The sequence below is a fragment of the Sminthopsis crassicaudata genome, chromosome 1 (genome assembly GCF_048593235.1).
Source record: "Sminthopsis crassicaudata isolate SCR6 chromosome 1, ASM4859323v1, whole genome shotgun sequence".
NCBI classification, from domain to species: domain Eukaryota; kingdom Metazoa; phylum Chordata; class Mammalia; order Dasyuromorphia; family Dasyuridae; genus Sminthopsis; species Sminthopsis crassicaudata.
This window is the reverse complement of record NC_133617.1, coordinates 224,339,189-224,357,358: the sequence shown is the minus strand read 5'-3', so window position 1 is coordinate 224,357,358 and position 18,170 is coordinate 224,339,189. Positions and strand designations below refer to the sequence as shown.

Genomic DNA, 18,170 nt, shown 5'->3' with positions numbered 1-18,170 from the left:
GTCGGGGAGGAGGAGGTGCCCCCGAACCCCAAAAGGACCGCCGCTAAAGTCACCTATGGCTTGCGTCTCTCCTGCTGCTGCAGGGAGCCGGGAGCCTCTAACTTTTTTGTGTAAAGCTTCCATCTCTGAGCTGTCAGTAGGGAGCAGGATTTTTTTGGCACCCCAGTTTAAGGGGATTGCGCGCTGGGAGGTTTTCGAACCCTAACCCCCTTACTCTCTGTAGCTTCCTGTGACCCGGGAGGCACTGAATAGCTTCTCCTGGAAGCCAGCTGCAAAAATAGAAAGCGGAGGGGGAGGCAGGAAAAGGGAAAGAGGGCTGGAAAATTCATTTCCCCGCGTTTCTCCCGCGCGTGAGGCTCGCGGGCGGCCCAGCCACAGCTGCCCGGGCCGCCGCGGTCCCCAGACAGCCGCGCTCCCAGACGCTGGTTGGCCGGGTGGAAGCGCCCTTGGAGAGCGCGGCGCGCGGCCGAGGGCAGTGAGGGAGCACAGAGTTGGGGGTCCGGGGAAGGCTCCGGTCCTGCCCGGCTCGGCCCGGCCCGGTCCGCACACGCCCTCTAGTGGGGCAGTCGCGGCGCCGGCGAGCCTGGGCGTGACGTGGGAGCTCTCTTTAGCCTGCCTGCCGGGGGCACCGCGAGCCAGTTGGGGGAGAAATAGGCGAGCGCGGACGGAGCGGAGCCCCGGCAGCTCGGCGCGCCCGGGAGGCGCGGTGGGAGTTCTGCGCTGCCCTAGCAGCGGGAGCAGCAGGGTGTGGGGGAGAGCTCAGCGAGGCAAGTGCACGGTCACGGCCACGGCCACGGCCAGCGCTCCGCCGCCGCCAGAACCCCGGCGGAGGAACCGAGGGAAAGGAAGGAGTAGCTGCCGGAGGCAGCCGGAGGGAGGCTTGTGACACCCCGAGTGTCTCCACCCAAGTGACCCCGAGAGAAGAGCCAAGAAGCGATCGGGGGGACCAGGGGCAGGGGGGGAGGTCGCGGACCCTCTGTACCCCTTGCCCCAGGAGTCCCGGAGTTCCAGACTTCTGCAACTGTTGGCACTTTTTCTTTCCCTCCTCTCTCTCTCTTTTACAACAAGCTCCCCCACGCCCCCGTGGCACGTCTCCCGGTCTCCCCGCGCACCGGGCAGCTTTTGGTGGGCCCGGCCCGAGTCAGCGAAATGGGGCGAGCTGGAACTTGGCTGGCGACTTTAGTTGGACTTTTGTTAACTGCCGGAGGGGAGACGTTCTCAGGTAAGAAAAGGTCCTGCTTTTTGGGGGTGTTTGCTTTTGTTGTGGTTGTTTTTCCCTGAGTCCCGCAGCTGGGGACAGGATGCCGTGTGTAGGCATGTGGGGGACAGTCCCTGGGCAGTGTGCAGTTTCCGGAGGAGTGGGAGAGTGGGGGAGTATGAGTGCTTCAGCTGGGGGAGGAGAGGGAGCGAGGCGAAGCTCTGGGCAGGATGCCTTTTCCGTTAGACGGGCTGGGTTGTGCCTGTGGAGGAAGGGAAGGAAAGGAGGAGTGGGGGACGCCGGGAGCGGAGAAAACCCAGCAAACTTGAGAGAGCCTCGGCCCAAGCTGAGCCTCTCCAAAACAAGGACTCTCTCCCAGAGTCCCGTGCCCCTCCCCACCTTTTTTTTTTTTTTTTCCCCTTAAAGACTCGGAGGTGGCCAGCACACGCACTACTTCGGGAACATAAACAACAACGGAAACTTTTTTTTTTTTTTTTTAAGAAAAGTTTGCTATTGTAACAAGGAGGACATCGGGGGTTAAGTTTATGTGCGTTCCCCTCGGATCACAGTGCACACTGTCTGGGGCAGGAGTCGCTCAGACTTACGGGCTGGCGGCACGCTTTGCTCAGCTGGGATTTGGCAGCCAGCTGGCTGCTGCTGGGGGTGGGGGTGGAGGAACCCAGTCATTACCCCCGCCCCTTCCCCCCTTTCCCGGGCCCCGAGCAGCATCGGGCAAGGCTGCTGCCGCGTGTCGGCCTTGGGAAAGGAAAACGGAAACTTCATCTCTATTCGAGAGGACTGGAAATCTTTGGGAGCTTTTGGGAGCAAGCAGACTACTCACCCATCGCCTAGCCTAATCCCCCAGACCCTAGAGGGGACAGCAATCCGACGGACTGATTCCAATGCTGACCATTCTCTCCTGCTCCGTCTCCAGTTAAAGTGTTTCCCTCCCCGGATGACAGCTGACCTATGTCAGGATGTGCTGGCCCCGATCTCCAGGGAGATCTCCGACAGGAGAAATTGCTTATGTTACTATTCCTCCTGATATGATAGGTGCATGATCCCCACACCTCCCGCCAACCTCCCCACTCCAACACACTCCTAAGGAGCAGATTCCAGTCCTGTATTTGTATATGGGCTTAACTTCCAGAGATAATCCAGAAGCTACTGGTGGGAGCATTTAGACTAAATGGTTTCACATGGGTTTCCTTAAGTCCTACATTTATCATTTAAAAAGTGTCCCGAACTAAATTCACATACTTGTGTTATCCTCTCCTAGCTTTGCTCTCTTCCCTACCCTCTCCTCTCCACATTAGAGAAATCCATGACTGACTTGAGACTTTGATTTAAAATTTTTTTTAAGTTTAATTGGTGGGAATAAGTACTACTTTTGTTTGTATTTTTATGAAGGCAACGTCATGAAAGTGCTCTCCAAAAGCACATTTTTAGCAATTGCAGACACCTGAGCTTCTTTGCATCATTGATCTTTTGGAGATTATCAATCAGGTTTTGAGTTTGCTAAGAGTTGGTCTCTAGTGCACATTGCTGGTATGCAGTCAGTTCCCTTGACCATAGTTGGCAGGCAAGGAGAAGTTGTAGCTGAGTTTCAGGGAGTTTTGCTGATCTGTGCTTTCTTTTCCTTCAAAACAAAAACAGCTTTCCCTCCTCCTCCCCTATCTTCTTAAATAGTGAAATGTCCTTTTTCTAAGTGTCCTTTAAGATTCTGATAATTGTAGATATTCTGAAAGCATATAACAGAATGATACATTGTCATGAGGTTGGGAGCTGATGTTCTGGTCTCTGTTCTTGATCATGAAGTTAATGTGTCACGAAAGTCACTAACTACCTTACTGTTAGAAGACTAGTAAACTGCAGAGGGCTTTCCCATTTATTAAGATCCATAATTCCCCAATGTGATTTGTTTAAAGTTAAGCCATAACAAATGTAAGTTAAGCAGGTTTTAAAACTGGATACATGAAAGGTGTTGCTATTTATATAATATTTAGGTTTGTTTGTTTTTTAAGTGACCACCACTGTCAGTTTTCTTTCCTTGACTAGTACCTCAAATAAACACCTTAAACTGAAATAATCAGAGGTACCACATTGGAGGGGTATTTTTTTGTCTGTTTGTTTTTTAAGAAATGTTACCTTTAGTTTTTCTTTTGGGGTTTAATGGCTATGTACTATATTTGTTGACATGTAGTTTTGTTGTGAAAGCCAGAATTCTGCTTAAATATAATTTTAGAACAAATGGGGAAATTAAGAGTATGATATACATATATGATTATACGTATGCACACTATATTTAAAGTGAATATAAAAAATAAAATGAATATGTTTGGAAATGATTTCCCTTGTACTGCTCTCTCATGACATTTAATTTTGACTACTTGTAGCACTTTGGGTGGTAACATTCTTTGGATTTCTTCATTGGTGTATTATCTAGTGCTTTGAAGAAAGATGTAAGATTTGAGATTTGATTATAGATTTGAGCTAGGAGAGAGTTTAGACATCATCTAGTCCAACCCTGCCATTCTACAAAGGAGGAAATTGAGTTTTGAAAACTTTTATTGACTTGCCCAAAGTCACATAGGTAGCAAGCTGACCCAGAATTTGAACTCAGGCCTTCTGATTCTAAATGTAGTTCTTTTCCCAATATTCTATTTTTTGGGAAAGTCAGTGAAAATAACTATTTGAAATCCTGACAGACCACGTTTTATATAAAATATGATATTAACAGGCTGCTTTCTATCATACATGGACATGCTTTGTTGAGGTAGTTATATAAGCTCCTTGAAGGCAGGAACTATATCTTACATATCTTTGCATGTTCTGCAACACCAGTTACATAGTGTATTTCACATAGTAGGTATACAATAAACATTTGCTGCCTGTGAATAATAATCTCCAAATGCTGTAAAAGTTATTTAGATTATCTACTGGTTAAGAGAGATGAGCAGTGAGGGTAATGGTGTAATGCTTTTTCAAGTTATGCTTGGTTTACATTTGCCTTTCCATCTAAATGAATTATTTTTTTAATTTGTGCACTCAAAATCTCATATTTTATATATTTAATAAAAGATAATAATACTTAAACACATAAACAAGGTTTTGGAAAGCTGTCATATGGAGCTAAGATTTCAGAATGGGAAACTTTTTCATCAAAAGTCCCATAATGTCTTCTACAATCAACTGGATATTGGTCCAGAAATGATATCACTCAAATGATAGAAGAATAGATTGTTTCACAGTGAGGTGCTAAAACATACCAGAAAAAATATTTTAAAATAATTAGAATTTTGGTCTATGAAGATGTTGTCTTATGTAAATATTTTACTTTTAGAAGCCTTTTCATTGTGCCCTACACAAATAACTGGGATTTTTGCTTGGTTTCCTAAGCTTTTGCTGCTCTTTAAAAACAGATTACTGAAAGTATACATAGCCAAGAAATAAGGAGTAAATAGAAACTCTTCTGCTTTTATGTGAAATTCTATTTATCAGTTTGAGAAACCAAATAGTTGGTAACATAATTCTCTTTGACCCAGTGCTTTTTGAAAAGCTAGAAGTGTGATGTATTCTGGACTTCTCTTATTAGATCTATTAGGTAATAAGTCTGATTTGCTTAACTTTGTCAAATAAAAAGAAACAGAATATTGTTTTAGCAATAGTATTTTGAGAACATCTGTATATTCTATAACATCTAACAGTTTTAGGGAAAGAACTTGTTAATGAAAATACTACTTTTTAATTGCACAAAGTTATTTGGCAGTTTAAAGGCTTTCCTTTATATTTTGTATTATTAGGTAATTGAAATCACATAGCTGCTATTGTGTTTTCTATTGATAATACTAAATTTATATTGTTTTGGTGTAGCAAATTTAAAATAGTGAACACGAAAATAATATGTTAGGAAACAAGTATAACTCTTCTCAGCATAAAGTATAAAAACAATAATTGTTGATCATCAGAATTATATACATATATGTATATCTTTGATATATATATGACATAATAATTCTAAACAATGATTTTTTGAACAATGTAAGTTTTATGACTTTTTTGGATCATGTAAATTCTTTATTAAACAATAATATTTTGGTTTGGAGTATGATCTAGGGCAAGTCTTTTGAAGTCCATTTACTTTGACTATAACATAAAAGTTCTGAATTATATGGTTTTTCAGGTTTCTTCCATGTCTAGTTCTAAAACCTAAGTGAGTTTTTTGTAATTTAGGCATTTTGGTGACGACTTTTAAAAAGGCAGATGTTATCATGTAAATTTTTCCCAAAGTGCCATGAGAGAAATTTATAATAAACTAAGAAATGGGATAATTTTGGAATGTAATTGATAGTGGGTAAATGCTTTATGAATTATTATTAATAAAAACGAAAGATTCCACGTGCTTTGCTATTGACAAAGCATCGTCTTCATCCCTGAAAGGGAACTTATGCAGATCTTAAGAATTAGGAAAATAAGTTTTGGACAGATGAAGTGACTTTCCATAGCTATAGAACTAGGTTCATCCCTAGAACAGTTGTCCTTGGACTAGGTCCTTAGATCCCCAAAATGACCTATTATGTGACATTGCTATTTCCCTTTTATTGTTTGTTTCTTTTTTACAAGTTATCTTGATTGAGACACTGGGGTATAAGTCATGTGGAGAGAGAAAAATTTATGTCGAGGAGCTAAATAATTTAAGCAATAAAAGGAAATGTTCCATTTTATTAGTAGTGTCATAACATAGTGGTACTAAATAATGTGCTAAATTTAATTTGAGGGATTATGTGATTTAGAGTTGGAAGAGGTTTGAAAGTGACTTAGTCTCATCTTCATATTTTGCAGATACAGAAACTGAGGCCCAGAGAGATTAAGGCACTTGACAAGCCTCGTTTTGATACAAAGAGTCACTATTTGAATCCAAATCTTATGACTCCAAAAATTTGATACCACAATCCACTTTGGAAAAAGACTTCCTTTAAAACCATTCTTAGGATTTCAACACATGCAAAAAACTAGTGAGAAATTCTTAGCCCTTTTTTAAACTGTCAGGGACTTCAAATTTCAGAAATAGGAGAAAAAACCATGGAAAGGAGCCCATAAGAAAGCACACCATTTTTCACTTAAATTCTTATATTCTACAGACTTTTCAGCCAAGTCATCAGAAAACCTGAGTAGAAGAACAGTGTAAGAAAAAAAAAGTAGGAATTGGTTCTAGGGTGTGGAAGAGGAAACTTTTAGTCATTTACTTCCTTAGAATCATGGCTATGTCTATGGATACCACAGCTAAGGCAAAGCCATAATTAAGGGAGAAAACAAAAAAAGGAGGGAGAATAGATGGATAGATGATGGGAGAGGAGTGATTTAAATAAAGCAATATATGTAATATGTGTTAGGAAATAGCATAAAACTCTTACAAGGAACTCTGAGAGATAGGTGGTTTAAGCAATATTATTCCTGTTTCACAGAGAGAGAAAGTTAATATTCTAGTTGGGGTTTGTTCTGATCTAGGACAAAGCAGAATTTGATTCCAAGATGATCATTTAGTGACCCTAATTACCTTCTAGGCCTAACTAATATTTTGATCATCTTGTATCTTTATATTTCAGTAGGATATCAGTAAGTAAGGACAGAAGTCATCAGTAAATTATTACTTATCAAATACCTATTATGTGCCCTACATTGTGCTAAGTGCTAAAAGTTTGTTGACGAAATAAATAATGGTAGGAGTCAAACAGGATTTAAATTTCAAAATCTACATCATCATTGTTGTTGTTTATTTTCAATTTTCTTGGCAAAGATACTTTGCCTTTTTCTTCTCCGGCTCTTTTTCCAGGACATAAAACTGAAGGATATGGAATTAAGTGACTTGCCCAGAGTCACACAGCTAAAAAGTGTCTGAGGCTGGGTTCAAACTCATGCTGAGTCTTTCTGACTTCAGGCCTAAGATTCTATCCACTGAGCCATCTAGGTGCCCTCATCATCATAGCATCTCTATTAAAGAAATATTGGCAGATGAAGTAATGACAAAATTCATCCATTCCTCTCAGTTCTTGAATGAAAATTTCTCATAGCAGTAGTAACAATGCTGTATGTAGTGATTCTATGATTGTTGGACTTCTGTATACTTTAGATAATAACTATATCTGGAGAAAATATTGGATTATTACAGGCTTTAGTCAGTGCTTAAGCCAAGAAGGAAATCATTTTCTCTCTGTTATTAATATGTACTAATGTAATTTCAGCCATAACATTGATAGTAATAATTGTATATTGTGACCAGGATGATGGATATTTATTATAGCATGCATAGTTGTTGACACTTCCTAGTAAACTTATGATAAATAATACTTTTTAAAACACTAAGAATGTTTTTTTAAAGGTCTGTATACCAGTAATTTTAGAAGCTTTCAAACTGAGGATCTTTTTTAGTAGAGAAATGGAAAATTATAGACATAGCAAATGGGATCTTATAATTGAATTGTATTGTAGAACGATGAGTTTTAGTTATTTGCATTTTAAGTTAGCATTTATTTTCAATGATATTTTTATATCTATTATATATAATTATAACATATATAAATGCAGCAAAACATATTTTCTCCTATAGTTGATCAAACTGCCTTTTTTCTAACTTTTAATTAAATGGAGGTGAATATTATTTCACTGAACAGATTTTTTGAAAGTTTAATTCCTAATTATTATTATTTAGATTTGCTTTCCTTTAAACACAGCTAGCAGTTGAATTCCTATTCTTCCTGCTGTGATCTGTTGCTGATCACTAGGTGTAGCTGCATCTCCAAATCCACTGCTCTAAGCCAAGAAATACAGGGTATTATATATACACACGGAGCTTACTGGGCTAGGTTCATTTGCAGTCCAAGGAATGTAAAGTATTTAGTATTTTCTTAACCATATAATATCTTGATGTGCTTGCATGAGTTTCTTTGAGGCACATAAATTTTAACTCTTTATTGCACAATAATCATTTTTTTTCATGGAATAGATTGTGGTGAAGTTTAGATTTGGCCCAATGACAACTTTAGAACGGAGTACTAGAGTTTCTGTGGCAATGGACTACTAGGATTTTTTTTTTTGACATTTGATATGTTGCTGCTGGTTTATATATAGCAGTTGTAACTGGGAAGGATAATATAGGTTTGCCAACTAAGTGAGGTTACATGTTAACCTCATTAGTCTGGCCTGTAATGTGCCTGAACAAAATTCAAGTAATGCCTGGCTATTTTAGAACACATTAGTTTTTACTTGGATTGATTTAAATTTAGACTTATTCAAACATTATTTAAGGATCTACAGTGTGTGTGTGTGTGTGTGTGTGTGTGTGTGTGTGTGTGTGTGTGTGTGTGTGTTTTGGGAGTGGCAAACAGAAATAAGACAGGATTATTGTTTTTTAGTTGTTTTGTTCTTGTCTGAACCCCACTTGGGATTTCCTTGGCAAAGGTACTGGAGTGGTTCATCATTTCCTTCTCCAGCTAATTTTATGGACAAGGAAACTGAGGCAAACAGGGTAAAGTGACTTTCCTAGAGTTATACAGCTAGTGTCTGAGGCCAGATTTGAACTGAAGATGATGAGCTTCTGATTCCAGGGATGGCACTCTATCCACTGTGCCCACCTAGCCCCTCCATTGACATTCTATAGATTATAGAGTTCTATTAGGGTGATTAAATAGTTAGGTGACTCTGTGATCTCATAATTGTGACCACTCTAACAGTGAAGACTATAATATCTCCAAGCTTTCTTATAGTCTGATATTCTTGACTCAAATTTCCCTTAAGCCCCCCCACCAATGGGTTTACTCTTATTAGTTAGAAAACATTCTAATTTAAGTAAAGGCATTTAATAATCATAGTTTTGTAAATAAGAACAAACATTTTTCTTTTTTAACTTAATCCCATTCTTAAAGATTCAGAGGTTTTCAGTAGAAAGCAGTTAATCAACAAGTATTTATCAATTGCCTGCTATATGCTATCCTATGTGCTGGTGATAAGGTGACCAAACACACGAACTAGTTCCTGTCATCAAAAAGCATATATACATTCCATTGGAGAGACATTCTGTTTAAACATCACATATATATATATATATATATATATATATATATATATATATATATATATATATATACTTACATATTTATTATATTTATTTATTAAATATTTTGCAATTTATTTATTTATTTATTTATTTATTTATTTATTTATTTATTTATTTATTTATTTATTTATGCAGGGTAAAATGTTTCAGGATGAAAGAGGATACTAGCAGCTGGAGGATCAGGAAAGGTTTTGTGTAGAAAGTTTCAATTGAACTGAATTTTGAAAGAAATGAAGATGGAAGATGATGATAGAAGAGATGAAAAGTGAGATAGGAGTGAATTCCAGACATGAATTAAAGTTAGTGAAGAAGTTTTGTGGGCCAGAGATATAGTATTATGTATGAAGATCATCAAGAAAGCCGGTTTGGCCAGAATGAGAAGGGGACACACACAGGGATGTGGCATGTGACATACATAAGTGGGAATTATATGTAGCCAGGATATTCCAATAGAGGGCCATGTATATAGTGGATGTGTGACCAGGACAGAGAAGGGGGCAACTCATACCTTCAGTGATCCAGAGCTGCCTTTGTTTTCTAATAAAATTATTGCACTACTCTTTCCTGGGTCTTCTCTGTGAAGATAGATGCATCATATCTTTAATCCAACTAATCTTCATCTACCTTCAGTGTCCCCCTACTATCTGGTCCAACAACTACTAAGTGATCTGTGGTTAGTTAGTAAGCCCTCTCTCCTGGAAGAGAGGGCCATAGCTTTGCCCATCGGTTTGTTCATCCAATTCCATCACTCACTTATGTGGGTGCTATGATGAATAAGTTTCTTCTGGATATGGAAGAGCTATAGTTCTCTTGAGCCAACAGTTTTAGTTCTTAGCTACCAAACCATCTTTCAGCCATCCACTATGTAATTCTCCTTCAAAAGCAGTCTGCTCACCAGTAGTAAAGGATGATCAGATTTGGGTTACTTTTGGTCTTTGGATGTTTTCTCTTCTGACTCAATCCATTTTACTTCTTGGTTCTAATCATGCCCATAGTAGCTGGGGCAATTATTCCCAGGGCTCAACTTCTTCTAATAATGAAAGCTGCTGCATCAATCCTCCCTTTTAATGTTCCCCATCCTTATGCATATCACAAGGTCTGATGATCTGTGCCTTCCTTCTTAAGGCAACTAATAACAGGCTGATCTGGCTCTGATTTTTCTATACATGTTAATATTAAATTCCATCAATATTCCTTGACACATATAACAACAAATCCACAAGCATTAATTAGATACTATATTTCTAGGACTGTGCTAGGCACGGGGCATGTAAACACAAGGGATGAAGCAATTTCTGTTTTCAAAGAGTTTTCATTCCAGCAAAAATAATTTGGATTGACCCTCTCAATAATATGCAAAGTGGCATATGACAGGGAGATATAAACTGGCTACAGATGGCAGGAGTGTGCATAGTAAATATTTAACAATAGACTCTCAATTTTAAAAATGCATGCATAATACAGCCTTGATTTAATATGTATCATTAACATTTTTTCTATTACTTTCTTAGGTCTAGAAAGTGAAAAAAATGACTTGTAGTAGTTTGTTGATTTTTTTAAATTGTAAATGCTCACAGTGAAATTTAGCACTTGGAGTTTTGAATCAGTTCAAGCTGATTCCAGGATATATATTATAGTCATAGAGGGTGTTCAGCAAAGAGGCCAGTGGGAAAGGGATTCTCTATACAAGTGAAATTTTTCCAGATGTCCTGTTAGCAGATGAAATCGCACTGATTGTATCAAGAGTCTCCAGAGTGAGATCCACAATAATTTTTAAAATATGTACATAAATAAATGTAACATAAAGCAGAATGTGAAAGTGCAATAAGATGCAACGAATAAGCTAAGGAAATTCAAAGGATGCCTACATAAGTGTCTAGGGCATTAGGTAAAACTTTATGGAACAAAAGTCTTTTAAAATGAATGAGATTAGGACAGACATAGCTGCAGGGAAGCAAGGGTATAATGATAGCAAAACACAAGACATGTTTGGATAATGGGAAGAACTTTATTTTAATTATAGCATGGTATGAACAAAAGAGCGGTAGTTTGGAAAGGTAAGTTTGGGCTAGACTAGAGTATAAATGGTGAGCCTTGAATGCCAGGCTAAGGATTCTGGATGTGATTCCATAGGGTGTAGAAGCTCTTGAAAGTTGTGCAGCTGTGCTCATTTTAATCCAATTCATGTAGGAGTCAAGACATCACCTAGTGATGGCATTGGTTCTTTTTAGAAACAAAGAATAAACAACAATAGACTGTGAAAAATAGAATCGTAGAATGGTAAAGGACTTAAATTTACAGCTGAGAAAACTGAAGCCTAAAAGGGTGAGGTTACTTGTCCAAGCCAAAAGTTCCAAAGCTGTGATCTGAACCTGTATTTTCTGACCAAACCCAGCATCTTTTCCATAGGGAAACTACTGAAGATTTTTAAACATGAGAATTCCATGAGAGCTGTACTTTAGGATGGGCACAGTGATTAGCACATAATAGATACGTAATAAAGGCGTATTAAAGACATTTAATAAATGCTTGTTAATTGTCACTTAATAAATGTTTGCTTATAGATTGCCATCATAGTGGAAGGGAGCAGTTACTAGATGTATATACATCTAATATATAGTTAGAAGAATATTACAGTAGTTCAGTTGCTTATAATCAAGGCTTGAACTAAGGTGATGGTAGTGGGAGAAAATAAAATTGATATAATTTTAAGAATGGATTCAAGGAGTAAGGGAGAGAGGAAGAATAACACTTTGGGTTTAAGCCTGGATTACGCAGTGAATGGCAACTATAAAATAGAAATAAAGAAATCAAAAGAAAAAATGGATTTTTTTGGGAAATATGTTTAATTTGAAATATGTTGATTTTGAAATATTTGGTGAAACATCCAGGTGAAGATGTCCAATAGACAGTTGCCATCTGAGCTAGGAGTAGTTATCACTTCCAAATTGTGGAAATTAGAGTTGTGGCACCCCTGAGATCTGGAAAATCCTCATAAAATATTTTGGCCCTTTCTTTATGCCAGAGAAAAAGTCTGAATTGTTTTTCCCCTTTTTCTTTTATGGGGTGTTTACAGTACTTTATTGTAAATTTTGGGTTAAGTATTTGTTCATAGGCTGCATTATATAATACTATATGTGTGTGTGTGTATAATACTATATGTGTGTATATATACATATATATGTATGTATATATGTATGTATATATGTGTATATATGTATGTATGTATGTATATATATGTATGTATGTGTGTATATATATATATATGTATATATGTATATATATATATATATATATATATATATATATATATATATATATATATATATATATATATATATTTGATGCACTTCCCTTGTTTCTAAACTTTTTTCCTGTATCCTCAGCTAATGTCTTCATGTACTGTCTATAGCTTCCACAAAACTTCTCCAAATCTCTACTTAATTTTTTATGCCAAGCCAAGATATGTGGAAACCAAGATGGGGAAAATATGGATGTGAAAGGGATGACAGTAGTGTGTTAGCATATTTTAAGGATATGCATTGCCAGTAAAATAAACTTTATAGTCCCAAGGGCACCTCTAGGCAATTCTACCTTCTTCGAGGTGGGAACTACAATATGCAGGGTGTAGAACTGGGAATGGCCACCTTCTAGTAAGAAAATCTAATTCCTTGTCATCTAAAAAACAAGAGTGTGGATTTGAGTAGTTTAAGAAAAAGAGAAGCAAATGCAGTGTGAGTGGATGTACTCTTGGGGTCTGAGGAAGTCCCAACTTTCTCTATTGGATTTCCCTAAAATATTTGAATCAGCAGACATCCTGGTAGACTATTTGTCTGCATTCCCAGTGGAAAGAGCACCCTGATTGTATCTATCCAAGTTTGTCAGAGTGATTGGCACAAGAATCCAAGGCACCAGTATTTACCATGGAGTATTCAGTGTTAGTGTACACAAGTCTGGGTTTCTTTCCCATCCCTAATTCTTTGTTAGCACACCCTGATTGAGGAGTTCCCTTTACCCAGGCTAAAACATAAGATGCAGACAAGTGAAAGTTCAACCCTGAACCTAGAAAGAGGTAAATCTGGGTTTATTAGGAAAAAGTGGTGAGACCAGGCATATTCAATGAGGTTTAGAATGGGGAATGAGAATACATGAAAGTTGAGGACAGGAACTTTAGGGAAAAGCAGCATGTAGAGGGTGAAGGAATAAGCAACTGGAAAGTTTAGTGACTTGGAAAGCAAGGGAGGAGACTGCTCCAAAAGAGATGGAGTAATCAGTGATGTCAGAAGTTACAGAGAGACAGAAGGCTAAGAACTCAGAAGCAGCAAGTGAATTTGTTGTTAATCATTGGTGACTTTGAAGGAGAAAGACTAGAATGGTGGTGAGAAATTAGGCAATGGAGGTGGTGAGTGTAAACTACTATTTTGAGGGATTTGGCTGAGAAAGGGGGGAGAGAATTGGAGAGAGAAAGAAAGGGAGAGGAAGGAGAAGAGGGGAGGAGGAGGATAGAAAAAGACAGAAATAGAGTAATAGTTTTTGTTGGGAGTGGCCAAGAGAAGAGAATGATCAGCTCTGCAAAGGAAGAGTTACTCTTCTTCTTCCTCTAAGAGAAGAAATCAGTGGAAAAAAAAAACCAGATAATTTTGAGGAGAAATGAAGAGGGAGAGGAAGTTGCAGTAGCTTTCCAAGGTAAAAGCATGCACAGAAGGTATAGATTTGGATTTTGAATCTGCTGTGTGCTAGCTCTGTGACCTTAAATCACTTGAAACCGAAGCTGTCTCCTCTTCTGTTAAATGAGAATAATAATACCTGCACTATTTACCTCACAGGATACTTATGGGAATGAAATGAGATAATGGATATACAGCATTTTCTTAAGTTTAAAGTGTTGTATAAAATGGGGGTGTTTTTGTAGAGCTGGGTACTTGACAGACAAAAGAAAAAGACTTGGGTAGGAAACCTCATACTTCTTTGGAAGAAAAAAAAAAGCCTTTTCCCCCCCTTTTCCAAGGATAAAACAGTTAAAGTTGTTTTGTTTTGTTTTTTAAACCTTAAACTGTAAAACTAGAACTAAGCTGAGAAGATGAGTTGATGAGGGACCAGAGGAAGGTCTCATCATTTTATAATGACCCATTGCTAATTAATGACCTTTTGTTAATTAAGGAGACAGACTGATAACCTCTAAGGTTTAAAAGGGAAAGAAAAAAAAGATTATTTGGGATATTTAGAATCTCTAGGGAGAGGGAGTGAAAGACTTGTCAAAATTGATATACGGTTTTTCAGTCTCCCTGGGAAGAGAAGACTACTGTTTAACAAAATAATTTAATTCAAAATGCAATGATCCAAGCGGAGGCAAAGCATTTACTATTTATGGACCACAAAGTATAAAAGCTTATAAAGCATCAGTTTGTTTTCAGATGAGTGAATATTCATTTTAATCTTATTTTCCTGTTCAATATGTAGGAAGTAGATTTATTATGTACACTGCAAAGCATATGTATTTAGTTCCGTTTATTATTAGCTCAAGTTGGAAATGCTTTGTCTTGAGACTTCACTTCTCAGCTTAGTAAGTAGATGGGGAATGAGAGGCCTTTATTACCCACAGGTGTGTTGCTGTTAACAGTAATGACATGTAGAAAGTACACTGTATCCAAATCTTTTTAAATCCCCTTTTTTGTTGATTACATTAGGCCTGTTTTCAGAGAAATGAGTTTAGAACATCTTCCTATCTAAAAGAAATGATCAGATTTGATTAAAATACAAATAAATGCTTTAAATATCCTGCCTTTGAAATAAACACAGATATAAATCAAATAGTTGATGTTTCTTTCTTCTTCCTTTCTGTGCCATTATTTTCTCTCTTTTCTAAATATATACATTCCCTCAAGAATAAGTTGTGGATTTCATTCAACATTTAAGCACTAGCCCTGCATACTAACTATCCCTTAAAGGAGATGCAGAAATAAATAAAATATAAGGCTTGCCCTCAAAGATTTTATATGGTAGGGTGGACAGGTTATACGTTTAACTTATTGTAAGAATTATACACACACACACATACACATACACACACACACATATATATAATATACTTATATAGTATATATACACACACATATATATGTATATATATGCACATATATTCATGCCCTGTTTTTCATGACTAGAAATACTTTCAAAATGGGGAATCACATTTGTAATTTAGTTGTTAATTATTATGATACTCAACAATCTTATTATAATACTATTTGATAAGCCAAAGATTCTATTCTGAGGGGCTTTAGTTACTATAGTAATAATAAAAATTTAAAAAATGATAATAGTGGTAATTATAGCTAATATTCATAGACACCTTTTTAAAGTTTGCAAAGAGTAAGGTATCTTTAATGATGATATACATCCGATTCTTGTTTTTTTTATTTCTGATACGAAGTAAAATCCATTTTGCAACATTACAAATACCTTTACAGTGATTCTAAGTTATGTTCAGCAATGCCTCATTTATTCAGTCAGGGAATAAGATGTTCCACACAAATAAACTTTCCTTGTAATAGACTGTAAGTGCCAAAATTTTGGGGAAAAGTGACCAATTTTTGATGGAAATAATTTAAAATGTAATATATTCTTCACTTCCTACTGAATAGAGATTGCCATATATTTATGACTCAGGATCTTCAATATAGCTATATATTTATGTTATAATATAGTTATCCCCTCCCCTCCCTTTTCTGTTTTTCCCTTGATATTAAACTGTCAGCTGCTGTTTCATCTAATCCCATTGTGCCTGCCTCTAACAGCCTCCTAACTCTTATACTTTCTAGTCTGCTGCTTTTAATTTGTAGGCAAAGAAACTCTAATACCAAGCTTGTTTAGAGATGTATGTTAAATCATTAAGATTGTTGCTGAACAACAGAGAACCGAAGGAGTAAAATGTGTGCTTAGTACAGGATTTCGTTATAGCTATTTCAGCTATTCTCATGGCCTTTTTACTTCTGAGTGACTGCAATTTTAGGCCTCTCCAATTTGGCTCCAATCCATTTTTTTAACTTCATTTTGTATTACTTCTCTTTATGTACTCTGTGTTCCAGCCCGAATGGACCACAGATTGTTCCCTGAACTTGTCCACTTCTGCAAACCAGTCCTAATACCTGGAATGGTTTCCTCCTGCATCTATCGCTCTTCTTTTAAAAATATTCATTTTAATACACATTGCTTTATGAATCCTGTTGGGAGAGGAAAATTAGAACAAAAGGGAAAAACCATGGGGGGGAGGAACAGAAAAATGAAGTGAACATAGCATGTGGAGATTTACATCCAGTCTCCATAATTCTTTTTCTGAATGCAGATGGTATTTTCTGTCCAAAGTCTATTTGGGATTGCTTTGGATCAATGAACAACTAAGAAGAATCAAGTTTTTCATAAGTGATTATTGCACATTCTTGCTGTTATCTGCACAATGTATCTCTGGTTCTGCTTGTTTCTCTCAGCATCAGTATATGTAAATCTTTCCAGACCTTTTTAAAAATCAGCTTGTTCATCATTTTTGGAGGACAATAATATTCCATTATCTTAATATACCACAGTTTATTTAGCCATTCCCCAACTGATGAACATTTAATCATTTTCCAATTTTTGGTTACCGCAAAAAGAGCTGCTACAAACATTTTTTTTGCACATGTGGGTCCTTTCCCCTCATTTATGATTTCCTTGGGATATAGCCAGTAATGACACTGTTGGGTCAAAGAGTATGCACAGTTTTATAGCCCTTTGGGCATAGTTCCAGATTCTCTAGAATGGTTGGATCATTTCACAACTCCACCAATGATGAATGCATTAGTATCCCAGTTTTCCCACATACCCTCCAATATTTATCATTATCTTTTCCTATCATCTTAGCCAGTCTGCAAAGTGTGACATGGAACCTTAGATTGTTTTAATTTGCATTTCTATAATCAAGAGTGATTTAGAACATTTTTTTCATATAACTGTAGATAGCTTTAATTTCATCATTTGAAAATTGCCATTTAACCATTAATCAATTGGGGAATGACTTGTATTCTTATAAATTTGATACAGTTCTTTATATGTTTTAAAAATGAGACCTTAAACTGGCTGTAAATATTTTCCCCTAGCTTTGTAATTCCCTTTTAAACTTGTTTATGTTGGTTTTGTTTGTGTAAAACCTTTTTAATTTAATGTAATCAAAGTTGTCCATTTTGCCTATTATTACACTCTTTATTTCTTCTTTGGTCATAAATTCCTCCCTTCTTCAAAGATCTGATAGATAAATTATTCCTTGCTTTCCTAATTTGTTTATGGTATCATGCTTTATACCCAAATTATGTATCCATTTTGACTTTATTTTGGTATGGGGCTTCCTCTTCTTAAGAGCACTGATCAGAACTAGAAAAGACCCAGAAGCTATCTAGTCCACCCCCTCTATTTTACAGATGAAAAAAGTGAAGTAGAAAGTTTTCTTCTTTGAGGCCCTATGAAATTTTCTTTAATCCTCTTTAAAATTGAAAGTGATCATTTTTCTTTCTGTCAAATTTCCCTATTAACTTGATAATAATCTTCCTTTGTGCCTATCACATTCTCCCTTGGATTATACTTGTTTGAATACATGTTGTGTCTTCTATTGCATTAGATTGTGAGGTTCTTGAGGTCCTAAATCATGGTAGATTTTTTTTTCATTCTTATATGTCCAGTGCCTCTGAGACAAGCTACAGAATATACTATTGGAATAATTGAGGCAAGAAGTGGAAAATATCTGAAAGAAATTCGTGACTTTGAGAATAGAGAGATATGGAGATGGAAACAAGATTGAAGAACTGCATAAATAGGAGACAGAAAGAAGAGAGG

The 18,170-nt window shown here is 37.1% G+C and overlaps 1 protein-coding gene across 6 annotated transcripts in view; it reads left to right on the top strand.

Annotated features, from left to right (window-relative positions):
- The first annotated feature begins 485 nt into the window (after positions 1-485).
- PTPRM (protein tyrosine phosphatase receptor type M) overlaps positions 486-18,170 on the top strand; it is a 938,548-nt gene continuing 920,863 nt past the window's right edge. For 2 of the 6 annotated variants that reach the window (XM_074275249.1, XM_074275231.1), the window contains exon 1: positions 486-1,222. In XM_074275249.1, coding sequence (XP_074131350.1) covers positions 1,150-1,222 — 73 coding nt within the window. In that variant the 5' untranslated portion in view covers positions 486-1,149. The remainder of the gene's footprint in view (positions 1,223-18,170) is intronic. The other 4 variants (XM_074275258.1, XM_074275239.1, XM_074275235.1 and 1 more) reach the window with 3 other exon arrangements.